General features: G+C 38.5%; 1 protein-coding gene across 1 annotated transcript in view; it reads right to left on the bottom strand.

Annotated features, from left to right (window-relative positions):
* Nucleotides 1-692: 692 nt before the first annotated feature.
* Nucleotides 693-27,432, bottom strand: part of CSE1L (chromosome segregation 1 like) — a 36,088-nt gene continuing 9,348 nt past the window's right edge. Inside the window, exons 3-25 of the mRNA XM_027977302.3 lie at nucleotides 25,509-25,651; nucleotides 23,190-23,291; nucleotides 22,971-23,116; nucleotides 22,548-22,638; nucleotides 20,826-20,933; nucleotides 18,340-18,432; nucleotides 15,939-16,106; nucleotides 15,708-15,837; nucleotides 14,834-14,899; nucleotides 14,222-14,424; nucleotides 13,704-13,788; nucleotides 12,591-12,652; nucleotides 10,246-10,382; nucleotides 9,039-9,142; nucleotides 7,271-7,368; nucleotides 5,955-6,105; nucleotides 5,601-5,809; nucleotides 5,119-5,216; nucleotides 4,931-5,016; nucleotides 4,335-4,416; nucleotides 3,010-3,156; nucleotides 1,911-2,142; nucleotides 693-1,252 (exon numbers count right to left, since the gene is read on the bottom strand). Coding sequence (XP_027833103.2) covers nucleotides 1,163-1,252; nucleotides 1,911-2,142; nucleotides 3,010-3,156; nucleotides 4,335-4,416; nucleotides 4,931-5,016; nucleotides 5,119-5,216; nucleotides 5,601-5,809; nucleotides 5,955-6,105; nucleotides 7,271-7,368; nucleotides 9,039-9,142; nucleotides 10,246-10,382; nucleotides 12,591-12,652; nucleotides 13,704-13,788; nucleotides 14,222-14,424; nucleotides 14,834-14,899; nucleotides 15,708-15,837; nucleotides 15,939-16,106; nucleotides 18,340-18,432; nucleotides 20,826-20,933; nucleotides 22,548-22,638; nucleotides 22,971-23,116; nucleotides 23,190-23,291; nucleotides 25,509-25,651 — 2,831 coding nt within the window. The 3' untranslated portion in view covers nucleotides 693-1,162. The remainder of the gene's footprint in view (nucleotides 1,253-1,910; nucleotides 2,143-3,009; nucleotides 3,157-4,334; nucleotides 4,417-4,930; nucleotides 5,017-5,118; nucleotides 5,217-5,600; nucleotides 5,810-5,954; nucleotides 6,106-7,270; nucleotides 7,369-9,038; nucleotides 9,143-10,245; nucleotides 10,383-12,590; nucleotides 12,653-13,703; nucleotides 13,789-14,221; nucleotides 14,425-14,833; nucleotides 14,900-15,707; nucleotides 15,838-15,938; nucleotides 16,107-18,339; nucleotides 18,433-20,825; nucleotides 20,934-22,547; nucleotides 22,639-22,970; nucleotides 23,117-23,189; nucleotides 23,292-25,508; nucleotides 25,652-27,432) is intronic.

Below are 27,432 nucleotides of genomic sequence, written 5' to 3'. Positions count from 1 at the left end.
TGATTTAATGCTTCCATTACTATTCAAATCAAAAACAATCATTAGGTTGGTAGGTACAAGTACACTAGGTTAAACTGGAAACCTCTCAAGCAACAGAACAAAACCAACGTGAAGAAAATAAAGCATTCAAGTCAGGTGGGAAAAAAACCCACATAATCTGTACAGAATCAGATTCTGGTCTCACTGCACTAAACAGACAGTCCCCACATCCTTTGTAAAAACTGCCTCCTCACGTCGATAGTCTGATTCTTTATTCTCTAAAGACAGAGGCCACGGAACCCTGGATTCGGTCCAGGGAAGAGCCGGGCTGGCAGCCTTTGCCAAGATGGATGCCAGGGTTCAAAAAGTTCCAAGGAGCCTCTGATCTGCAGAAAAGCCACTGGAACAGCAGCAAACAGCCGCAGCACCTAGCGCAGCCCCAACAGCCTGTGAAGCCAGGCTGGGCATGTCTTCCCAACTCAGAGGAAACCATTTCCCACAGTTCACGTTGCCACCCAGGAACTGGGCTGAGAGTTCTCACACACAAACCGCAAACCTGCAGTGATGGTTCCCTTTCCCTTATTAAAAAAAGACTAGGTAATCTGAATTTGAATTGTTTAGAAATTAGGATTTTATGGAGTCCAGGAGAGGGAAAACTTAAAGAAAATTCATTATAAAAATATCAGCACCAAAAACCTGTCCTTAAGATGTTCTTAGATACATATTTTAGGGCTTTTTATTGCTCATTACAGATTTAAAACTATGAAATGTGCATTTCTTGGCAAGTTACACAAGTGATTTCTTTGCTTATTCACATTTCCAGTAAAAGCTTAAGGAAACGGACAAAAACACAGGACAGGGGAAATACAAATGGCAACAGCCTCGAAACAAAAGGACTTAGTAACAGAGGAAACGTCTCCACAGTCAATGTCCGTCAAAACAGTGCAAATGCTCGGATCAATGTCATACGCTAAGCTAGTAGTAATACTTGTCTTTGTAGCTGCAAACTGAAAGTCACTCACTTATATGATCACACAAACTAATTTGCTCAAGGTTCAGCTTAAAACAACATTTAATAGACAAGTTCAAAAAGAACACGTTTTGTTTTAATGCAGCTGTGCTCAGATGTCTACATGATGTCCTCAGAAACCATTCTGGACTAAGCCAATTCAAAAAAGGCAGTTCAAAGCAGCGTCACACTAGCCGCCTGAAGGTATCCCTGGAGATACTGGAGCGCTTCCGCGTTGAGGCTGGTGCTCACCATGGAGGGCACCTACAGATGGGAAACAGATGACAGATCTGAAATGTGGACCCACAGGAATCACTCTTTTACTGTTCAGTGTGATGGTGGTGTTACGGTTGCTTAAACCAAGTCCGTTGGTTACTGATGCCTAACGAAGTACTCATGGTGAAATACATGATGCCTAAGGCTTGCTCTCAAATTACTTAGTGAAGGTCTGTAATAAATGAGTATTTATTACAGTTTCTAAGTTATGTTCTAAATTTTCCACAATAAAACAATCAAAAATATAGATTTTCTGACAAAATTTGTAAGATTGTTTCTGGCTAATGCAATATAAAGCCATTATTAGATTTACTCTATGGTCTGTTATTTCTGAATAGGTTGCACTTAAAAACATTAATGCCTCCATTTTAAAAATGGAAGGGTTATTTCATTCTGGGAAATAAATACATTTCTAGTCAAGGGATTTATCCTCCACTTTGTCTTTACTCCGAAGTCATCTGCACATCATCATAAAGAAAACACAGAGCCTATCACTTAGAGACCTGACTGCAAGTGCCTGCGGCTGACTGTGCTGGAAGGAAGACAGGTGCCTGAGTGGCTGCCCTCAGCGCCACCCCACGGGGGCCTGTGAACCGAGCAGAGCGATTCAGAGGTTAGAGTTGTCCAAGGTGACAAAGACACGCACCCTTCCTGGACAGGCAGTGGACAGCTTGTGCAGCGACTGTGCCAGGTGGATTTTGGGGTTGTTCACCATCTGACCGACAGGGTCGTGCTCCTTTTTCCCAGCAAATGCCAACTGTGAGAAGGCAGTCTGGTATCCTGGGGTATCTTCTATATCAATAAAATGTTCTTCATCAGGGATGGTATCATCCTCGGGTAACTCGAATAGGCCAATCAGAGACTGTAATAAAGGAGTCCTGGATTGGAAGATGACAAGATTTAAGTAACCTCTTGGAAGATTTAAGTTATTAATAAAGGAGCAATGTCTTCAGAGACATAAAACTATAGACTCGTGGTCTCAGGAGGAGGAAGGGATCCTTGCGATTAAGATGGACACCAGGGATTTTGTCTAACTGGAAAGCGTTCTTCAATTCTTTGGGCCACAGCATGCCGATGTGCTTTGCCCAGAACTCTCAGTGCTGGCTGTTGTGACCCAGGCTAGTTAGAAGGCCATGTGTGTGAAGTCAAATTGAGATTCAATGGTTTTAAGTTAGAAGAAATAAGCTTCAAGTTGTCAGATCATTTGATGGAAGAGGCTGCCTGACTGAAACCGTAAGGGTGAGGCAAGAGGTCAAGAAAAGCTAGGTCGTCATGGAGTCAGACATCAAGCACGCATGTAAGATCTTCTGCCTCATCAGTTTCTCCTTTTAAAGACTTAAGCCAATTTAATGGAGTGAGTGTGTGAAAGCCTTAGAGGTCACCTGACCAGGGACTCTCAGCAGTCTCTCTAAGGGGTCCATGAATTTCCCCCCCAAACTTCCCTGGTGGTCCAGTGGTTAACTCTGTGCTTCCACCGCAGGGGGCACAATTTTGATCGCTGGTTGGGGGAGCTAGGATCTTACATGCTGCTAAGCATGGCCAAAAGAAATAAAAATAATCAGGAAACAAAATCTTTCTAGGCCCAGAAGAATCCACAAGTCATGTCTTGGATTTGATGGTAGCTACAGAGGCAGCTGAGGTCAAAACCCAATTCTCTTGGCCCCCAAGAGAATAAGCTTTGTTAATTTTGTCATCATAGGGGAAGGAAACTGTAATTTCCCCAAACTTCAGAATGGAGTACTTACCACAGTTTGGTGTACTCTGTGTCCATCATCGGGGGACATTCTGTTAGTAATTTGGTTATCCCAACAGCACAAATCTTTTTCTCTACATTTCCAGATACTTTCTGAATTTCAGGAATAATGATTTTTTCCAAAACCATTCCAAACATTCTGTTATTCAAAGCAAAATAAATTCACTCAATATTTAATTACAGTAGTCTAACTTATTTACACTCAGTGACTCCTTAGGAATATAATAAAATACAAAAAAAGGCTGCTAATTTTGGTCAACAGAAAGGAAGAGACCTAAAAAAATCAAACCGCTACTCTGACCAACTGCCACCATCCTTTGTGAACACTGCACCGTAAGCTCAAGGGGATTCTCTAGGGCCATTTTTTGGTCTTGCATGTTTTTTTAATTACTCAAGAGATCTTTAAAAAACTAACAGAGCACAGATAAGAAAAGAGAATCACGATCACGTCACCATCCAGCAATAACCAGTTTTAACATTTTTGGATTATAAACTTTCCAACTTTCTATGCTTACATACCTCTAAGTATGTGAATGTTAAATGTTGTTGCAAACATCCTGGAATTAAAGTTTTCTGTAATTCTGCATGGTATACAATTCTTAAGTTTATACTTCTGTTATTAAGAATTTATCTTATTAAATTCTTTGAAGTGGAAATGGTAAATATCAAGGCACGTGGACATTCTGATCTCCGGACAAGTATTTTTTGCTCTGTGGAAAGACCATGCTAATTTAGGTGCCATGAGCACCGAGTCAAACTGCTCCTTTCTTCATGACTTCCTATAGCTAGAAAACATATTTTCTGGTACTTCTTAGGTTAATTCACTTTTCACATTTCAATCCATCAGGAATTATTTTTGATTTACTACAGATATCTGTAAGGTTTTTCTCTAAGAAGTTATTTTCTATCATTACTGCCTTCCTTTCCTAGTAAATGGGTAATGCTGCTTAACTGTATTCTTAATGCATATATACTAAGTCAAGAGCAAAATTTCACTGATCCAAACTATTCGCACTTGAAAAACCACTGTTGGCCTTAACAGAGAGAGGCCCTGGAGACATGCCAGACATCTGACACAATGTAGAGCCCTGGCTGTAAAGAACACGGCGGGTAGGGGCAGGGGCCTTTAGGAATTAGAAAAATGTTTGCAGGTATTTTCTTCTTTACAGCCCACCGGCCCCCCTGCAAGAATATTTTGGAAACCACAAAGATACTATCACTGCATCAAGAACTATACAGTCATCTATGAAACAGAGACTGAGAGGTCAGATGCTTCGTTTTTAAAAACAGGATGATAAATAATAAAAGCAGACTTACTTTGGTTGTATACCATCAAATATTTCCTGCAGTGCTAGCGCCCCGTATTTTATACAGTACAAATTAATGAAGACTAAGAAACCTGTCAAAAGGAGATACAGAGTATCAACACAGAGGACTGCATTAAATAAGCAATCCAGTCAAACAGTTTGGCATCATTCCTGGCCTTTTAATACAACTTCGCATTAGTTGCTCAGGCATGTCTGACTCTGTGCAACCCCATGGACTGTAGCCCACCAGGCTCCTCTGTCCATGGATTTCCCTGGCAAGAATACTGCTGTGGATTGCCATTTCCTTCTTCAGGGGATCTTCCTTATCCAGGGTTGAACCCACACCTCCTGCATTTGCAGGTGGATTCTTCACCATCTGAGCCACCAGGGACAAAAGGTTTACATATGGTCTCTCTCTGATTTATATTTCTTTATGATTTTTCTATTAAAAATATTTTGATGTTTAAACTTACAAACTAACTTTTGGAGCATAGTATATTGAAAATGACTTAGTTTAGAGAACAGAAGCATCTTAAAATATTTTATATATAAAATTTATAAATGATTAAAAAATTTCTGTAGGAAAACTCAAATGACTTTACTTACTCTTGATAAACTTTGTTGTTTTGGAATTCTGAAGTCTTTGGAATAGAAGAATGAAGATTTGCTTTCTGTATTGGTCAACTGACTCACTAAAGAATTGAAGAAAACAGCAACAAAATAAATCCAGCATTTTTCTGAGTCCTGAACAGAATCCTCAATTAAATGTACAATGAAGCTGCATTCATACTCACGGGGGCATGTGCTCTATTATACTATTTAGAAGATAAAAACCTTGGTGGTCATTGGCTTTGGATGCAATCAGCTTCTGGAAGACACCTAGTAACCCAGGCTACAACAAATTAGATTAAATAATAATTAAAGAGGCAAGGATTAATTATTCTGAAAGTAAAACAGGTGATCTATTTTGGAAAAGAGTGCATACTGTAATCATCTAAATAGCATTTTCTCCGTTTGTCTTCTGAAGTATGGGGCGGGGGCGGGGGTGGGGTGGGGTGGAATCCCGAATAATAAGCCCGCAATGTTAAGTTTCTAGCAGAGATAAGTAACTAAAGGATACCCAGTTCCAATAAAATGTAAGTTAACATTTTCTACTAATCAATTCCCTTTATAGTAAGTTCATTTTAAGATATTTTTAGAAAATTAAAAAGAATCTGCCATCTCTAGTTTCTCAGTTATCTTAAAAATTAGTTATATCAAAATAAATCTGACTCACAATTTTGTCAGCTGCAGCACTTGCTATTGTATTTGAACCTCGTTCTAAGAATGCCTGGAGAAGCCTCACTAGAGCAGGAATATTTCCTGTTCTTTCCCAAAGCACTGGCTGAAGGAGATGAGGAAATAAGGCCATGTAGGATGACGGGATGTCATTTTTGTGTGTTTCCAGAAGCAAAGACATCACTTGAAAGACATACGGAATAAATTCTGTTGATAGAAGTAAAAACAGAGCTTTCAGCTTCAGAATTAATGGCTCTGACACAAAAGATACATATCTCTTAGGGAAATTGCATTTTATAATCACTTGAACAATTTTTAATCAACCAGAAAGAAAATAACTTTCTTTACTTACCTTGTACATCATTTTGTAAAATTTCAGTAAACACCAGAAACAAAGCCTCCTCAAAATTTACAACAGCAGCAGGGTTAGATTTGCAAGTTATTCTTATGGATAAACATATTGCCTCAAACATATAGTGATTAAAGTGAGGTTTGCTTGGGTTCTGAAATTTAAAAAAGAAAAAGCTTATGTCTAATAATCTAATTCACTACCTAAAACACATTTAACCTTACTGAAAACACTATTAAGAAAAAAAACACCAATTATACGAAAAAGCCTAGATGTTCAAATTTTATAGTGACTTGAAAATTCAGAAAATGAAATAGTAATACTAATGCCGGTTTGGACTTTATTTTTAATGGGCAAACGTCTACTTATGAAAAATACTTCGGAGGCACCGGAAGGTGACTGCATGAACCTCAGCTCCCAGTGTTTATAAGGAGCTTTGTCACGCCTGAGTGCTCCCCAGAGCCGTCACTGTAACAGTGATAGAGGAGACGGACGTGTGGAGCCTCAGGCCAATCTCAACTTCTGCAGGCCTCACTATGCCTACACCTGCAGTAGCAATCCCTCAGACCAGCGGCTTTCAATTTTCTCTTTCAACCACAATCCTTTGAAGGGCACCATATAAAGTTGATGAGCTGAAGATGAGCGTGACAGGGCCAGGTCAAAGTGGAGAGACCTTATTCCTCTTTTCTTTCAATTCCCCAAAACCCAAGTAGGCCCTAGAGGCTTACCCGGGATTCAGTGGAAAAATGACCACTATTCTCAAAGTCTCCCTAATACTTCCTAGGACTTCATCTCCTTTTAAGAGAATAATTAACAATAACACATGAATTTTATTGGCTTTAAACCAATTTTTCTTTTCTAAAACTTGGTATTAATATTTAAATATGGATCAAAATATCTGTAAAATTTTTCATCAAAGGAGTGAACTTTATTTTTGGGGAAATGAGTCAGAAAGAAGAGACAAAAAAGGACATTAATCTGAATAGCCTCTTTTGCGTCCATATGGGGCAAAGCCTACTTCTTCCATCTAAGATTATTTCAGATTGTTTGTACTTTCTCAATTCTCTTCAATGAACACGTTACTTTTTAAAGTGAGAATAAAACGTTTTAAAGTTTCTGAGCTTACACTTAAAGGTGACTGCTGCAATGTCTCCAATCTATGTCACACCCCACACTTTCAGAATCATGTATTAACTGCCGGTCAGGAAGAATTCATAGATCTTTCCCTGTCCGACTGATTGCCAAGGAGTTCTGAGGCTCAAACAGTTTGAAGCATTTAGGTTAAAAAGCAACCGCACTTTCAACACTGGCTCTGTTACCTTACTAACAGCTAATAGCTTCTGTGTGAGCTGAGTGATGAGAGTAGGGATGTAGGGGATTATGGCTTCCTGTAGGAGGGAAAAGCTTCTCATGATAGCTGTAAAATACAAGAAGAGCAGAAACAAACAGTTTAGTTAAGCCTCAGAATAACACTTGTTAGGGGGAGAAAAAAGTCTTCTGATTCATAAAATAAAATATTAAGACTCTGAAACAACCCTCAGATAGCTCTCTACATTTAAAAATAATCTAAAATTTCCCTTCCTTTTAAAATCAGGCAACACAATTTATGTATTTATGTTATTTCCAGAAGGCTTAAGGAACAGTAAGAAATAATGAAGTGACTAAAGAGGCAGGTAAAGCAGAGGTGAGTGAAGCAGGAGATGGACACAGAGATCAGCAGGGGAAGGGAGTTTCCTCCATCAGCAACCAGGGGCATGGGAGTTTTGCCTAGAGTCTACTGGAAATATTACAGCCCACCACAAGCTGAAACATAAGGCCACCTGCCCATCTTCCCACAAGAGACTAGGAGCCTGAGAAAAATCCAGAAATACTCATCAAGCAATAGAGGGCCCATGTTGTGAAATTAACTGTTCATTAACAGACACCCAAAACACAATGGGCAGCGGAGATAAATACATTATTAGGCTAAAACTATATGGTGGCTGTTTCTACACAAATGGAATAGACATTTACTAAGCAGAGCATCTACGATATGCCAGGTGCACAGAACAGAAAGTTATCCTCTTTCCTCCTAAACTTTGCTGTGATGCCAAAGGCTCGCCCTCCAAGTAGCTAAGCACTCCCTATCCTGCAGCTCAGCTTAGACACCACTTGCTAGAAAGCCGAGGTTACAGGATGGGTCAGCGTCCCTCCACTGGGCTGCCACAGAATCCCTGCGTTCACTCATGCAACAGTCTTTACCGGGAAGCTGGTACATGCTACATACATGCTCCTGCACACCCTAGCAACACAGCAATGAAGACCACGGACCAGTCGGCTGCCTCAAAAAATGGCCATTAAACAACAGTAGTTACACATCACTGTAGGGAGAAATACAGTGCTGAAAACACAAATACACCTAGATACACACTTACAAACAGAAACACATGCACACCCACCCATGCATCCACCTAAGGGTTCTGACCGGCCAAGCCAGAGGCACTGGGAACAGTTTCTTTGACAAGCATTTCCTGCTGCTGCTGCTGCTCAGTTGCTTCAGTCCTGTCTAACTCTGTGCGACCCTAGGGGCAGTAGCCCACCAGGCTCCTCTGTCCACGGGATTCCCTGGGCCAAGAATCCTGGAATGGGTTGCCATTTCCTTCTCCAAAGCATTTCCTATGTGTCATATAAACTGTGCTGGACCCTTGGAATGTCCCAGAACTGATGCCTACAGCTAGCTCCTACTTCCTCGGCAGTGGTGTCTATGAAGGCAGATCTGTGTGGGGTCCATAAGACACACCCAGGTTTCACACCCAGACCTAGCAGAGCATGCTGTCAATAAATGTAGTCCCAGCTCATCTCTGCCCTCGAGAATGTCAGTCAAGGAAAAGAAAAAAGGAGCTTGATACCTTTTCTTTAATAAGAGGAGTTCCGTATCAAGTTAGGGTAAAACTTTCTCTTCAAACATTGTTAATAGTATTTTTCATTTAAAAATATCTAAACCTATCAAATTCTCAATATAACCTGAACTACAACTCAGTGTTGACCACCCCTGCAGTCTACGAAATTAGATACTTAAAGAGTCTGTATACCAGGGAAATGGCCTACCTTTCATAATATATTCATTTTCTGAAGAGCCAGGAAGTGTGAGAGCTTTGAAAAGGTTTGTTAGCAGAATCTCAACAAACGGTGCGATTTCTGCAGCTGTAAAGCTATAGATGAAAAAAGAGCTTTCAGTCACCACCAACTCTTGAGTGTCACTCTGGAATACCCTTGGCAACTACTAAATCACACCTCTTGGCATAAAGCGAGCCATCTCCCACCACAGACAATTGGTACACAGCTTAGGAAAAGATTTCTTTTACATATGCTCACGTTAAGTTCCTCAGAAGCCATGTCTGAGACCAAACACGATTAAACAAACCCCAAACCAGGCAAACCCAACACTGTCTAAACTGCTGAGGTCATAACTAGTTTACACCTGTCAACTAGTTCCTGTTGAGAACGGAACTTGGGCCCTCAATCATCTAGCTTTCCAGGAGGCGGAGGAAGTTCAGAACTCTTTTCTGCATAAATTCTGAGCCTGAAGACAGTACTGTCTTAACTCACCTCAAAGGATAACCTTTTAACCCTTAACTAGCCACTGAGCGTATCTGGACTTAAGTCCTTGAAGAAAAGAACCCAGAATGCTTTCCATCTCAGTTTTCAAGAAATAACACTGTTGAAGAAAGGCCTGAAAGGCATGCAGACCATCCACCCCCCCTTCTTTTTATCCTTGGAATAGGCCTCAAGAGCCACTACCTTGAACCCCAGAGAACTACTTTCACTCAGCTGTCTCTTGTCTCAGCACTAAGTAAGATGACAAGAACAGCCAGGTCAAAGGGCTACTACCCAGTATTCCCTCAACCAAGGCCTACTTCTGAGATGCCTTCTGAATAACCATTTTACTTTTCATCTCATCGACATCATGGACATTTTAACTTACCACATTTCTCTCTTTGCCTTGGCTGCTAGAGGATTCCACATAAAATTCCTGACTTTCTTTACTATACAGGATCCTAGAACAGACCTCTCTTTATTAGCCTCACACCCAGTTCTTCTCCTCTGCTCCAATCTCCTCCACTTACCTTCACTGTCATAACATAGCTCCTCTGGCGTGCAGTCTCAAACCCTTTCCGAATGAGACACAGTATAAATGACATACTCGCATTTACTTTTCTAACTTCTGATGAAATTACGACTACACTGAGCTATCTCTAACCAGTACCGATGGTCTACAGCCCAAGATGAAAAAACATACACATCAAATACTTACAGAGTGGCGCTGTTAGGCCCTCTCATAGTAAACAGTCTCTCAAGAGCATGTGCTGCGTAAGTATGAACAACAATGCTTTCAGCCTGAAGATGACTGATTAAGAGGGGAATAGAGACTAGCAGATGCTCTTTTGGTACCTGAAAAACACAACAACACATACGCCATAACTCACTGACCATCTCTGAGTAAAAGCCAACTGGAAGAGAGTGCTTTGCTGGCTCTAAAAAGTTAGAACCTAATTTTAGAGATTAGTTAGAATCTGATTCTAATTTCTAGCAACTATTATAATGGAGATGAGATGATATGATACGGGTGAGAAATCAAAACTTCTTCCTCCACACAATGGTTCAACTCACATTCACTTTTCCAACCAACTCTCTAGCTCTGAGCATGAAACTATGACCTTAGGGTGAAAAAAACTCATGGAGTAGCAGCCTGATTTACCTGCTCTTAGGAACTGTACTTCCCACTAGGAAGTTTCTTAGAAAAACCACTCAAGCTCTTTGTGCCTCACTTTCTCTTCTTTAAAAAACAAAGTGGAGCGGGGAGGCATAAACATAAGCATACTACTCTTCACTAAAAACTTCTAAAAGTTGAGAATATCTAAGATCCCACAAGCCATGTGGTGCAGCCAAAAAAGAAAAAATGGAGAAAAATGGTGTTCAGCATACTCTCTTCTGTGTAGGAGAGCGGGAAATATAGAAACAGATATAGGACAATTTTAGGTTATATTTTCAAAATTAAGTAATGGAAACATAAACCAAAATTCAGTGAAAAACAGTTACCTTCAGGAAGAGAGAAGGAACAGGGAGGAAAGCTAGACCTTTCTGAATGTACCTCGCCTGACTCTGGAGGCATGGACAGTAACCTTTCTCAGGCCTTCCGCCAAAAAACAAAACCCCACAAAGTAGGAAGCTAATTATTTATCAAGTTAGTGGCAAAAATGCAGAATAATTCCAAGTTGTTTTAAACAGTTATTTCTTGACTATCCATCCAATAGGATAATATGCTAAGGATATAAGATACACAAAGAAATCAAATGGCACTCAGCAGTATTCCTTTGGTGATAATATCGGTTTTACTTATTTCCCAGCTCTCTTCATGAAAAAGCCTAGAATCAGTTTCCCCAGCATCTAGATTATGGTCTCTAAATAACATTTCCCACCTTTAAGGGCAGGAAACTCAGGTCTGGGACAGGAAATATACAAGATGAACCTGAAATATTGTCATATACGAAAGAAAAGAAGCTGCTAAAAAGTTACTAAATTTGTGTCAAGAAGACACAGGAAGGGACATATGTATACCTATGGGTGATTTACGTTGATGTACAGCAAAAACCAACACAATACTATAAAGCAATTATCCAAGAAACGAAACCCTACATAATGGGGCCCCTACTGGCCAAAGATGACACCAGAGAGCCAACAAATAAATTCCACTTGTCTTCTGGAGGCTGGTGAGGCACCAAACTCACCACTCTGAACTTATAAAGGGGAAAAACATGGGGAAGGAAATGGCAACCCACTCCAGTATCATTGCCTGGAAAATCTCATGGACAGAGGAACCTGGTGAGCTGCAGTTCATGGGGTCGCAAAGAGGTGGGCATGACTGAGCGACTAACACTTAGAGAACAAAGAAGATCAGCAATTTTGTGTGATTTGCCTTTAGCCTCCTAATGGCTTGGCTGGAATTTAAGATAAGAAAGTTGGATAACATTGAGCAGGGGCAAATTGTTCCTAGGGTTTTCTAAATAGATTTTGTAGTCTTTGTTACTTAAAAGGTGGGGAGGGGACACACAAACATGTATCCCGTTTTCCCCATTCAAATTGGTAATTAATCTATGAGGCAGTAATGTTGGTTGTGCAAAAGAATAAACATATTAAAAACCACACAAGTATACATTTAAAAATGGTGAATTCTATATTAAGATTACCCATATCTTAAAAAATGTGATCATCACTCTTAACCTCACATTAGAAATACAGGGAACAGAGAAACAAGGGTAAATTATACCACCGAGGATGCAATCAGCCAAAGGTAGAATGAGCAACTCTACAAGATAAATGACAGGTTTCTCAAAAAAAAAAAGGGGGGGGGGGTTGCATAGGAAAGGGGACGAAGGACCCTCTGTTGTAGACTAAGGGGCATGAGACGTATCAACCGTAAGCAATGTGTAAACAGTATTTTTGAGAAACGGAGAAAAATTAATCACAAGGAGATATTGTTAATTTTGTTAGATGTGGATATCAAATATGGCTGCACAGTAGAAGGGAAGAGAAGCTGTTATAGAATAGAGCTCTTAAGAGAATAAGTGGCATGTAACATATAAATGAAAAGCTACTTACTTGATTTCTAAAAATCATAATGTATTTGATGCCATCAGCTTTAAGAACAGGAAATTCATTTACTATTGAAAGAAATAAAAAGTCACAGTTATTTAACTGTTACTCTCAAATCAGTCACAATATTATCAGATTTTAAAAACATGGTTCTGGTAAGCAAATGTCAAGTAATTAAAGCTTAGTTAGTTATATAATGATCTACCACACAACTATTAATTCTGGTAAGTTTATGAATAATTCTATTTTTTTCACCTTTACCTTTAATTTTCACTACAAAGGAACACATATTACTTATATAATTCAACAAAAATTATTTGGGCCACGGGAAATAATGACAGCATCTCTTCCCAGAACTGAAGCTATTCTGAATCAGGAGCAAGCCTCTCCAGTTGAGCTTACACGAGCAGTGGGAAGCACGCTGACTAGTGAAAGGGACAGAATATCGGGTGGTTGTCAAAGCTCTTGAAGTGACAGTGACGAGGGAGTCCTCTATGTTATGCCCGCTGTGCAGTGACTGTAAGTCTCCACAACTTTACATCTGTCTGTCTGTCTTAACATACTTTCATAAACATATGAAAGTATCCTGAGCATCTATTAGTCTCAAGTGTTTTAAACTTACTTCCATTTTTATGAGTTCATTTTTTTTTAAGTTTAATTTTATTTTTGGCCATGTTGTGAGCTCTTAATTCCCTGACCAGGTATTGAACCCAGGACCTCAGCACTGAAGCACAGAGTACCAACCACTTGACCACCAGGAAATTCCCAAGAGTTCTTTTTTTTTTTAAATGAGAAGGAAAATAAAAACCAAAGTATGACTTCTAGTGTGAAATTATTAGGATAACAAAGCTGAGTGACAATTCAGTCTCACTTGTTCCTATTTTCCTTCTATATAAGCAACATTTTCTTTAGGGAAAGTTAATTTCACCTGGGCAAGATCAAAGGCAACTGTGTGAAATTTTATCCAACAGAAGTAACTGCAAGGATAGGAGCCACTGTTTTCAGTATCATGAATGATACAGAGCCAAGACAGCATTCATTTGGTAGTTTAAAATACCAGTGCACATAAGAATTACAGGTACACTGTAAGTTGTATTAAAAACATTTCACAAAACTCACCATTAGCTGATTTTAAATCAGGGAGAATGTGATTCACGAAGAATTCAGTCAGGTTTACAAGCTCATTTGCTTGTGTAATCCCATGCTAAAAAACAAATTTGTAACAGTAACATGAACTGCCTGTATAAATCCACCACAATGGAAATGTAGGCAGCTTTAGAAAACCAGGTTAAAGATGGAGATAAATACTTCAAAACATAAACTGCTTACATATAAAATAAGACTGGTTTAACAGATAATAGAGAAACTTCCCTAAATTAAAGAACAGCTAAATGTAAGCTTAGCAAGTCTCCTGTACTGAGTCTCACCTAAAGAAACAAGTGCACCATCTACACTGGGGTCTATGAGAAATGTGTAAGTAATACATCAATGTAAAGTCATTTCTGGAGACTATGAATTCTAATCAGAACATTACCTACCAGAGCAGGCTACATAACCAGAAATACATCCCTTCTTTTTGACTTCTGCGCTAAAGGACAACTATGTTTTGGAAACAAAAATAGACTGAAGAGAGTCACCTTCTGTGTTTGGGCTTTCGATGCCAAAGATGTCACCAGGTAAATGGCTGCGTCTTTGTGTTTCCAGTTGACAGATGGATTTTTGGCATATTCCTGCAGCATGGAATTAACATAACCAGAGAAGATTCCTGTCACGGGTCCCTCAAAAAACTTGCATAATCCTCGAACTAGATCACAAGCAGCCCTGCGTCTAGTATCAATATCTACAAAATCAAAGGGAAATACATCATGGGAGAAAGAAGCAACCACCAACCAACTGGTCAAGTTTTTAAGAAAACAAATTGCCATCTAATAGCTATAAGCAACAAAAAACAATGAAAAAAATTCTCTCCCCACAAACAAAAAATGATAATGAAACTAAAAGATCATAGTATGATAAATACGAGTAAGTATATAAACAAAGAGAAGACAAATGATTTAACATCTGATACTTCGATATAGCTCATATAAGGGCTGCTTTTTACCACGCTCAAGTTAAAGAAGGAAAACAGTTCTCCAGAAAAAGACAGCTGAAATGACACTTACCCTGACTCCCTTACTTCCCCGTATCTATCAAAAAAGAGCAAGTTCAACACTGGTTCCTAAGAGACCAACAGATAAAAATCAACATACCAGATCCTTCCAGATCTCTTCTTATGTACTCCTCAGAATTATCTTCAAAGGCTTCTTCATCAGCAGCTGCAAAAGCAAGATGACATTCAGGTCACCTCTTATAAGACACGGCAAGTCATTCTAGCTTTAGTTGGGTATGCAGAAGAGCACATGGAACCACCGTGTTTTACAGCAAAGTGTTCTTTCCCAACCAATGATTATTTCACATATTCTTATTAATCGTTCTTAGAGCAGTAAATGCTACCCTGAAAGCTTAGGTAACAGGTAATTTACACAACTGTGAGACAGGCTCACTGTTTTAATGTGAGCGTCCACGGAACCGCACTTTATCACCAACTTTCACAAGTGCTGGAGATCAATACAGGGAGGCCAGCTCTTTATTCTGACAAGTAAAGACATTAAACAACCACCTAACCACTACCATCACCATTATTTCAGAAAAGTCACTTCAACACTGAAACAAGTAGGACAGTATCAGATAAAGATCTGTCCTTTAAATACGGTTTTATGAAAAGGAAAGGAAATAGAACCCCATGTTACACTTTTATTTCCTCATTCTGTTCCAGACTGAATGATCTAATGACTGCTCTTCCTACTCATAAGAAAGACATTCTGTACAAACAGACTCTGAGGACTATTTTAAAGCACGAACTAGGTGGGCTTCAGTTCTGTGTTTAAAAGCTATCAATCACTTCTAGTTTCAAGCCAGCTACACAAAACCAGCTTTGGCCTCGGTTAAATACTAGATCCAATAGAACATAGACTGAATCTGTTACAAAAAGCAGCACAGAGAAGACTTCTTACATTCACACTAACATATTCTTTTTAAAAATGAGCTTTCAATTAATCTCCTGAAAAAGCTTTCCACAATTACCTCTAAATTCCATGTTAGGCACAATAACCTTTTCACAGATACTTGTCAGCGTGTTCTGGTCCTCAAAGAGATTCTTATAGTGAGGTCTCTCACAAACTGAAGCCAGAAACTGAATTGCATTACTTACCAACTGGAATAAAACACAAAAATGAACATATTTAAGAGCAAACTGAGCCATTTACTTCATCGGGGAGGGAAGGGATGCCTTAACTGTCTCCACCATCATCTTACCAAGTCATATTTAACCTCTTGACCTGTTGTAACTAGTAAATTCCAGATGGCTGTGACAAAACGAGGCAGGTATCGCTGAAACTCTTCATCGTATTTTTGTGCGTAAAGTGCAGCATTATCACAAATCTGGGATTTTAAGAGCTCCAGTAAGCCTGCTTCCTCTTCATCCTCACATAAGAGAAAACAGAAAACTCAAACATACAACTTCAATGCTACCATAAACATGGAGAGCAGCCAAACTCTTCAAAAATCATAAATTCAAAGTGCTGTAAACACATCTATGCCATTGCAAATTTGTTCACCTGGTCTTTCAAGTAAATAAAATATGAAAATGCTTATTTATTCATCAATGAGAACAGTTATCAAAAGTTTTCAAGTTAAATAAAGCCCTTTCTTCTGGTTACTGAATTACAAAATATTTATGTATTAAACTGAAAATAATATATTCCTTAAAAAATCTGAGTAATAAACATCAATAATATCACACTCCCATTTCTAACATAGTCTTGCTATCTCTCAAAAGGTTCTCATTTTCAAATGTATTAAAATGTGTTCTCTTCCCCATAAGTTAATACTATAACATTCTCACAAATAGTAGTTTGCTCCTCTGTCCAGGGGATTTCCCAGGCAAGAGTAATGGAACGGGTTTTCATTTCCTACTCCAGGGGATCATCTTCCTGACCCTGGGATCAAACCCAGGTCTCCTATATTGGCAGGCAGGTTCTTTACTACTGTGCCACCTGAAAGTGAAGTCGCTCAGTCGTGTCCGTCTCTTTGTGACCCCATGGACTGCAGCCTACCAGTCTCCTCAGTCCATGGAATTTTCCAGGCAAGAATACTGGAGTGGGTTCCCATTTCTTTCTCCAGGGGATCTTCCCGACCCAGGGATCAAACCTGGGTCTCCCGCATTGCAGGCAGACGCTCTACCGTCTGAGCCATCAGGGAAGCCCTGTAAAGGCGGAGGGCATGGCCACCCCCTCCAGCGTTCTTGCCTGGAGAATCCCACAGACACAGGAGCCAGGCGGGCTACAGTCCATGGGGTCGCAGAGAGTCGGACGTGACTGAGTGACTAATACTTTCACGTTTACTGTAAAATGTTAAACCACCAACTAAAGCAGGGGTCAATCTGCTGCCTAATTTCTGAAGTACAGTTTTATTAAAACCCAGCTACACTCATTCTTTGTTTTCATTTATACAACTTATAGTATTGCCCATGGCTGCTTTCAACTACAACTGCAGAGCTGAGCACATAGTCCAAAATACCTGGACCTTTATAGGAAAAGTCTGCCAGCCCCACTCACAACCATGACAGTGACTAACAGAATAATCCTTAAGATATATAGCAGCAATCCACAAATACTTTCTGAGCTATATTGTGTGCCAAAGAACTGAAACTGAAAAGAGATAAAAAGTACAGCTCCTCAAAGCATAAGTATCAGGGATGCTACACACAGATGACACACAGTTAAACAGGCAAACAATTCCCTTAAGAGTCCTATGTGAGAAACTTCCTTTAGACTTAAGTGTAAAGACAAGCTTGTTTTCTGAGGGAGTGGTTTCTCCCTAGTGGACTGAAGGAATTATTTTTTAGGAACCCTTTTCTTGGTTGCATCCTCTGCAAATCTCAGGTAAAACGTGCTGTATACCCACAGTAATATTCTCCCTCTGTACACCACTCCCCAAACAGATTTGCATCACCAACTGTAACTTTTATCTGGTGTTGAAGTATTCTTACTATATCACCTTTTACATTTTTTTTGTTTCTTGAGAAAGAGGTAAATCATAAATATAGTAATAAACAAGCAAATGAGTAACACAGAAGCGTTATTATGTTGAAAAGCACTTATTACAAAACCCAGATCAGAAACTTACACCTATTACAAACTTTCAAGTACTCTCTTTCCCATACTGTAGATGACTTTTTCAAGAGAGGCTGTTATTACAAAGGTTTAAGTTTTCTTAGTATCTTCAATGACAAGTGATTTTCTATTTCATAAAATGCTCATAATGTGAATATTCTTGAAGACTTACTTTCAATAATGTAATAAAATGGCCTTACCTATAAATCGTGACTTAAGTCAGTATTACAAGAGTAGTTCTGCATATTATAAATAATCAAATGTGGGACACCCCATATAATCAAATTTTACTTGCATTCTTAGAATTTTTATCTATTAACAATGCAAGAGTAAATAAATTATAAGGAACCACAATGCTAAATGTTCTCAAATAACTTACATTTTTCTGAAGATTAATTAACTATCCTCCCTCCAATATTCTCACAGGTACTCAAATAATTCTTTTAACATTTAAAAATACTGAGATACAACTGACATTTAATATTGTATTTCAAATAACTCTTAGTTTAAAAAAGCCTACTTAGGAAATAAATAGTACTTACATCAGTTTGTAGAAGCTTATTATCTAATGTTAAGAGGGTATGAAAATTGTTCATCCAAGTTTCCATATTATCTTCAAAAAATTCAGGGAGATCCTAAAGAGTAAATGGTGACTTGAGACTTTGGGTTGAAATAATCATTGTATTTCAATAAGTTTTCCCCACGATGGCAAATGTTTTCCACGTGCCTACAGACTCCACATTTCTCAGCTATATCAACCAATATCTGCTTTGGCAAGAGTTTGCTGCTCCAGCTGGGTCTGGCAGCTGAGTAAACCATTTTGACTGTCTCCGTAAGCTTTCAATCACAAATGATGCCGCCTGTTTCCTGTCCCAATGTAAAACTACTTATTCCTTTAAGGTCGAACTGGACATGGAACAACAGATTGGTTCCAAATAGGAAAAGGAGTACGTCAAGGCTGTATATTGTCACCCTGTTTATTTAACTTATATGCAGAGTACATCATGAGAAACACTGGAGTGGAAGAAACACAAGCTGGAATCAAGATTGCTGGGAGAAATATCAGTAACCTCAGATATGAAGATGATACCACCCTTATGGCAGAAAGTGAAGAGGAACTAAAAGCTTCTTCATGAAAGTGAAAGAGGAGAGTGAAAAAGTTGGCTTAAAGCTCAACATTCAGAAAACGAAGATCAAGGCGTCTGGTCCCATCACTTCATGGGAAATAGATGGGGAAACAGTGGAAGCAGTGTCAGACTTTATTTTTTTGGGCTCCAAAATCACTGCAGATGGTGACTGCAGCCATGAAATTAAAAGACGCTTACTCCTTGGAAGGAAAGTTATGACCAACCTAGACAGTATATTCAAAAGCAGAGACATTACTTTGCCGACTAAGGTCCGTCTAGTCAAGGCTGTGGTTTTTCCAGTGGTCATGTATGGATGTGAGAGTTGGACTGTGAAGAAAGCTGAGTGATGAAGAATTGATGCTTTTGAACTGTGGTGTTGGAGAAAACTCTTGAGAGTCCCTTGGACTGCAAGGAGATCCAGCCAGTCCATTCTGAAGGAGATCAGCCCTGGGATTTCTTTGGAAGGAATGATGCTAAAGCTGAAACTCCAGTACTTTGGCCACCTCATGCGAAGAGCTAACTCACTGGAAAAGACTCTGATGCTGGGAGGGATCGGGGGCAGGAGGAGAAGGGGACGACAGAGGGTGAGATGGCTGGATGGCATCACGGACTCAATGGATGTGAGTCTGAGTGAACTCCGGGAGTTGGTGATGGACAGGGAGGCCTGGCGTGCTGCGATTCATGGGGTCACAAAGAGTCGGACGGGACTGAGCGACTGAACTGAACTGAAGGCTAAAGACTTTCCTTACACAACACAGTGCTTACCAATACATCTCTTTTCCTTTCTGAATTACTACAATTTTTTTTTAAGATGACAACCAAGTCAGGCTTACTGGCTGATACAGTTACTGATTTCCTATGGCACAGAACTGCCCTCTTAATGAGGAATAATCCCCCAAGGGTAAAGATTATGCCTCCTTCCTACTTAGGCTTACGTGACTAACAAATTATTAAGCACCTCATTCTACCTGACTTCTAAGAAGTAAAATTCAAAGGTGTTAAAAAAAAAAAAAAAAACACCTAGTGATATCCTTTAAGAATTTCTCAAACTGCTGTCCAGCTGGACACGGATGAAGGTATGCCACCTTGGGCTATTTGTCTCCTATTCATTCTATCTATTCCTTTTAGGAATGCTGTCCCTACCACTGTGAGGGAGTACTGTTGGGAGGATTAAGCCTGGTACTTGGCTCTGGCTAAAGTTAACGAAAAGGCCACATCCTTCCTCTTAAATCTCAGTATAGGAATCTGTACCAGTAAGACTTCCATCTTGTCCTGAAGCCCCAGCTCTTATTTAAAGTAATGACTCAAGAACAGAAACAATGACTCGAGCCACTACCTCACCAGCCACAGAGTGACCAGGCATTTCCTACTGTAAGACTGTAGCTATGTTTCCTGCGAGACACAGAGGCTCCAGTTCTTACACTTTCCCAAGCCTGCTTCTTCACTGTTTTGTCTCCCAGATAAGCTTCCATTAAAAGCTATAAGCTTTTTTTGGTATTACCTAGCCAGAGGCCTCTAATCAAAACATGGTTCCCCCCAGCGTCAACACCCACTTAAATGAACAAGAGGAAGGCCTGGGATGTGCTGTGTCTTCAATAAAATAGAATATAGGATGACACCCCAATAATCATTTAGGATGCGGGGTTTCCCTAACTTACCAGACTAAGAGAATGCTACTTTTCTCTGTGATACATCCACCCACTAGCATGTCTAGGAACTACTATAAAATAGAACACAATTTGTAGATAAAAAGTGGGGGGAATCAGAAACAAAACAACTAATACTTATTCTTTGGGCGGGGGGTGAAATCAGCACTAGCAAAGAAGTCTTTATCAAGTGAAAAACTTTACATTTGACATCAAAGAACAAGAACCAAAACCAAGAAATAAAACAAAACTTACCTGAAAGTTTAAACTGTAGAACAATTTTGAGATTAGGATCAGGGAAGAGAACAGAATCCTCAGAGCAGAAGCATCATTTGCATGGGTGCTGCAGAGTTCAATAGTGGCCTTGGGCAAGAATTTAGGAAGACGGCTTTAGTGTATCGTAAACCTTAGTGGAAAAGCCTTGTACTATGCTGAACCTTTTGGCCAACTCAATATTTATATATCTTCTCCAAAATTTGGCTTTTAAATAGTAGTGTGCACTCATTTAAGATTTTTGAAAAATACTTTAAAGTATTTATTTTTAAACTGTCCACAATAACACTACTGCAAAGTCCAATGCTAATATTTTGGACTAGATCCTTCTATTCTCCTCTGTGTATATATGTAACTATTAAACATTAAGATAATTAAATGCCTTCATATGTGTTCATTAAATAATTTCCTGCAACCTGGCCTTTAGGTTGTTTGTAACTATTTGTCTTTCTAACTGCAATAAACAAGTTTATCTACAAATCTTTGTGCACACACTTCTAGTTTTCTGAGTTTGAGATTCTAGAACTATATTACCAGTACAGAATGGTATGCTGTGAGTAAGGGTTTTGGAAGCCAGACAGATCTAGATACAACCCAGACTCTTGCTCACAATGAGCATGACTCTGAGTTAAGTTATTTCAGAGCCCCCATCTCCTTATCTGTAATTAGGCCTAATACCTATCTAATATGTATCAAATGAGAAAATATACATAAAAGGTCTTGGTAATTCGTGCACATCTATTATGTAAAACACACACAACAAATGTTGCTAACTATATCCTTGAGTCAGGAAACACAAATATTATGGCTTTCTCACTGAAGTGTCAAACTCCAGAAAGCTAGTACCATTTACAATCCAACAGGGAGGACACGAGTGTTCATTTCAGCGCACTCTAGCTAAAAGACCCCCTCCACCAGTTCTACCTGTTCCTGGCTAAAACTTTTAACGTCACTGAAAAGAAATAAAAAAATCTCTGCCAATCCAACAGGTGAAAAAAATGATCACACTTATCCAATTTTATTTTTGAAAATAAGAAATGTACTATCAGTAAGATACTCTAACCATGAAAAATTCTGTGCATACTCTATAATTTAGAAGTTGTGACAATCACACAACCTTTCCTTTTTGAAAACAGGAAATGAGCAGCTTTTCTTGAGTTAGAAAAACTGTTGAGGCATGGTACTTTATATTGTTTGTGAAACCAAACTCTCCTCTTTCCTTATCAGGGGAACAAAAAGGTTGACATTACTTCTTCTTCAATCTTAAAGGATTCTCAGAAAGATGAAGAACATGTTTAGGGAAGTTGCTTATGTACTATACGATGGTGTATATAAATTAAATTCCATAAACAGTAAAATCAAAATATAGACCTATTCCTTTAGAGATACACAAATACTTGAGTGAAATACTATGATGCCTGGGATTTGCTTTTAACTATTTATACAAAATCAAAAAGATAAAACAAAGTAAAAAGAAACAAAATGCTAGTAACTTGTTAAACTTGTACAGTCAATACATGGGAATTCATTATACCATCTTCTCTATTTAGATATAGGTTTGAAAATTTTCAAAAGAAATGTTGCTCTAAATCATGACCTATCAAATAAGCTTTCAAAGCAATCTCTTAAATAAATGTATACAAATATTGAAGTGCTTTAAAATGTTAAGTAACTAAAAGATACCACCAAAATGTTATTGTATACCTTAAATAGATTCGTCAAAGGCAAAGCAAAGGCATCCAGAACAAGTTTAATTTCAGTCCATAACTCGTTTGACTTAAATTCATGGCGATATCTAAAAAGTCAATATAAAATAGGTAAATTCAGAAATTTTTGTTAACTGACTTTAGGTCTTCAAGGCTAGATTAGACAAAAATCTACTGCTAGACAGCTTTCTGAAATAAAAAGGGAATTCAAGCACAGTTTATTAAGACCAGGTATTTTGCAAGTAGTAGGGCAATATGAAATAAAAATCCTACACTTAATAAGAAATGAACATGATAATAAATTGAGAGGCTTATGTTCTTATTCTAGAATTATCATAAAAGAATGACAACAGTCACAAAAATACACAAGGAAAAACACCTGAAAAAAGTATTTTTAAAATATCAATTTACATATCAATACCTTTTAAATAAAGAATGTGCTGTACGAAGGACTCCGTTAATAACATGGAAATCTCCACTCTGAAAGCGATTCACCATTTCAGTCAGCAAGTCAGGCCATTTCTGAGGGAAATCTTCTCTGCCAATAATGCTAATGGCATCACTTAACTGGGGGCAGGAGAGAGTCTAATTAGATGAAACCTCCACAAGCAAGGCCCCTGACAAGCAGGGCCTCACATACCTGCTTCTGAATTTGCTCTGGGCTGCTGAGCATCAAGTGCACGATGTTAGCTTTAATGGCTCCTCTGTCGGCTTCGCAAATTTTATTTGGTTCATCTTCAACCTGAAAGCAAAACATTAATGAGCAAGTAACTTAAATTCATATCCATGACTGTACGCATTTGTAGATAAAACAGAACCATTTCTCATTTCCTGGTATCCTAAGAAAAACACAGGAAAACAGGGCCTTTCTTCTCTGTGAATGGGTCACAGATTCCTTTAATAATCAGCCTCTCTGATGTCAATTGAGAATCTCAGTTCTATATGATAATTAATCAAAATGTGGTTAAAATCTTCATAAATATATGCTACTCAGCCCATATTCATCCTCAATTTGATCATTACCTTAAGCTAAAGAAAGGTCTTGTCAGTGAAAACTTCTTGACTATTACCAGTTCAAATGCAACCAGGACTACATCACCCAAAGGGATTCCGAGTCTCACTAGTTTTATAAATCAAGACGGGGGGGGGCGCTGAACATCTACAAGTAAATGCGTGGGTTTTTAAACATTCTAAAATTCACCAACTCATTTCTTCACCACATGTGAAAACACGTGACTACACAAGTTTAAGAACAGTATTTACTATTTTTAAATTCTTCTATGAAGAAAAAAGATTCTCAGTGAATAAGCAGATGTCAAGTTGATTTTTTAGAAAAACTGACCATTTCTGTCAACTTTAATACCTTCTAAATGTGATTACTATTACTACTAAAAACATTCCCTTTTTCTTTATCCTAACCCAGGGTTACCTCAGCCGTGCCATTACTGACATTTTGGGTCAGATAAATCTTGGTTGTGGGGGTCTTTCTTGTGCATTGTAGGATGGTTACCAGTATCCTTGGCTTCTTCCCACGAGTTGTCAGAAACACCCCCCATCCCCTGTGACAACCAAAAAATCTCTAAATGTCCCCAGATGGGCAAAACCACCCCCAATTTTAGAACCTCTGTCAAGAGCTAAGGTAGGGAAAATATCCGTTTCTGTTTCTCAATGTATACTTTTATACTGATCATTAAACTTATAGCACAATAAGATTCACCTTGGAGTGGTGGTAGTTTAGTTGCTAAGTCATGTCTGACTCTTTGTGACCCCATGGATTGTAGCCAGCCAGGCTCCTGCCCATGGGATTTCCCAGGCAAGAATACTGCAGTGGGCTGCCATTTTCTTCTCCAGGGGATGTTTCTGATCCAGGAATCAAACCCACATCTCCTGCTCAGCAGGCAGATTCTTTACCACTGAGCCACTTGGAAAGCCCCCATTAAATTTGCAGCATATTAAGATTCACCTTGTAATTAGAAAATATTTCCATATTCAAGACATAGGACATATCCCATATCAAAAAATTCAAATGCATTATACACATTATATATATATATATATATTTAAAGTGTGGTTTTTCCAGCTTTATGTAATTTTTCCTTGTCCACAATAGAAACTGCTTCAATTATTCACTTAGACTGTGTAACTTTCCACATAATGTCTCTTCAGCAGAGAGCTGAAGTTAAATCTCAACCATGGGACTTTCCTCTCAGTCCAGTAGTTAAGACTCCATGCTCCCAATACAGGAAGTTTGATCCCTAAGATCCCACATGCCACAGGGCACGACCAAACCAAAAAACAAACCAAAACAACAGCAGAACACAAACTGGAGGTCAGACAAAGTCTCACTCTCTCAAGCAGCCCGGGTTATGAAGCCGACTTAATCAATATGAATTTAAATAAAACAGGAACTTTCTGTGAACAAAGACAGTTTTAAAAATATCTTTCTTCCCAAATGGCATACTCCTTTACCTACTGCATTATCAAGGACCTCCAACAAAATATTGCAAAGGAGTGGCGAGAGGGGACACCCTTGTTTTGCACCTGATCTTAGTGGGAAGGTTTCAAGTTTTTCACCATTATGTATATTAGTTATCGCTTTTTCACAGTCTTTATCATGCCAAGAAAGACCCCTCTATTTCAGATTTACTGAGTTTTTAACCACGAATAGATGTTGGACTTTGACATGGGCTTTTTCTGCACCTATTAAAATAATAATATGACTTACCTTTTCTCAGTCTACAGGTTTTTGAATGCTGAAACAGCCATGCGTATTTGGGGTAGATCTCGCTTGGTTATGGTCTTTTTATACTTTTTGTATGTTTTTGGGTTTGATTTTAATATTTGGTGAGGAGGGTCCTGTTTTTTATCTTTAATCTGTGTCTGAATCACTCAGGAACACTGCACATATAAATCTTTTAAACATGCAGGGTCTTAAACTAGGTACTCACAAAATACTTACAATTCTCCAATTTCTTTTAATATAGTTCTTGAATGTCACAGAGGCACACACTTTAATAACATTATCCTGGGACTTCTCTAGTAATGTTAACAGCAACAATGGGTAGTTCTGATTTCCTTCTACAGATTCAAGAAACTTTTCAGCTGGAAAACAATCCCCATGTTAGAAGATATGTTATTAAAACCAAATCTTAAGACTGTATGTATATGTGAACTATGTATATTTCTGACTGAAGCATCAACAAATGGAAAGATTAGGATTGTACATGATGTTACATTAAATTGATATAGTATCTCAGTTTTCACATCACTTTACCATCCATTAACTCACCATTAACTCATCTCACAAACCTATGAAGTGGCCTAATCAGATGATCACCTCATGTGAAGGAGAATCTGCTTTTCAGAGAGATTAAGTGACCTTAGGGCAAAAAAGTCATACGCCCTGTCTTGTTCCAGAAAGATTATTATTAGTACTATTAGTAATGGTAGTAACATTTCTTTTATAGGACTATGACTAAGATTAAATTTGTTGATTCATTTTAATATATATTATCATTAATCATGTGGGTCTGATGTTTGACTCACATATGTTAAGTTGTCACTACTACCCAGAGAAGTAGGTAGTATTACCCTCACTTTAAGGACAAGGCCACTGAGGTTAAGTAAGCTTGTCAAAGATCACACAGCTAGCGGATTTCATCAATGAAAAAGTTTTAGTCCAGTCCTTATTCTATCCTACTAGCCCTCAGTATTCTTTTCAAACTAAACACTTCTAATATCAGCAATAACCTTATACAAAGATTTTACTCATATATTTTAAACTCATACCACAGTTAGGGACAATAAATCTCCTGGGTTTACAGATCAGACCATGACGATTTATAGCACTTCCAATTTTTCCTATCTTAAGCTTCCTGAGGCAGCATCCAGTCCAAGGTTTCAATATTTACTGAAAAGGTGAGCAGTCAGCATCTATTATTCTACAATTTAGTATGATTTAACACCTTCTTTCCGAATTGAGTCCCAAGAGTTTAACTTCCACCCTCAAATCCTCCCTGCTTTGTGTCTACCATGTGTTTCTTGAAAGATAAAGAATGCTGAACTGAAAAAGAATTTTCAGGAGGGGACACACTATGGTTTATATGGTTTTATAGAAAGCTTTGGTTGTTCAATATTTGGTTGTTCAATATTTCATATCTGGCAATCCCTGTGAAATGTATGGTTGCAACTCTTATCAGAAACATCAATTTATTCCTACATTTTATCCTGGATTCATAAAACAACAGCACCTCCACCTTACAAAGACACAGTTATTAAAAATAATTTTCATTAAACAGTGTTGGCAGAGGATTTCTGGGGAAGTCTAAGACTGGAACCATTAATTTCCTTTTATCCAAGAACAAATTACTTCTTTAAGCACTAACAGGAAAATCACAATTTTCCCTCACAGAAATCACAAAGGCCTTTCTACACTAGGATGGATGCATTAACATGTAAATAATAAACAAATAATTCTATTTACTATAATATACAACACATATGTGCACACATTCATCTGCGTCTTCATGGAGTGCTTCCAAAATCCTCTTTATGAGAATGCACATCAGTAAATTCTGAAGATGCAGATTAAGAGCATTTCTGGCTAATATGGCTTACAACAAGGATCATCAGCTTACTGCGCACAAGACACACGTGGCCCCCAGAAGTTGTTTGTTTGGTTTTCGTGTTATTTCTAAAGTTTTTTATGTTAATCACTGTCATTTAAAAATGAGAATGCTTCATATAAATATCCTTATTTTTCAAGTAAAGCTGGAAATCTGATCTTGCAAGACTGGTTTGAATCCCCCCGAGTTAGATGGTTCCAAATATCAATTATATCTGCCCCTAAGCAAGGCAGTTAACCCCGCAGCCTGCCCTCCTCC

Source organism: Ovis aries, chromosome 13 (assembly GCF_016772045.2).
Source record: "Ovis aries strain OAR_USU_Benz2616 breed Rambouillet chromosome 13, ARS-UI_Ramb_v3.0, whole genome shotgun sequence".
Classification (NCBI taxonomy): Eukaryota; Metazoa; Chordata; class Mammalia; order Artiodactyla; family Bovidae; genus Ovis; species Ovis aries.
This window is presented reverse-complemented; position numbering and strand designations above follow the sequence as displayed.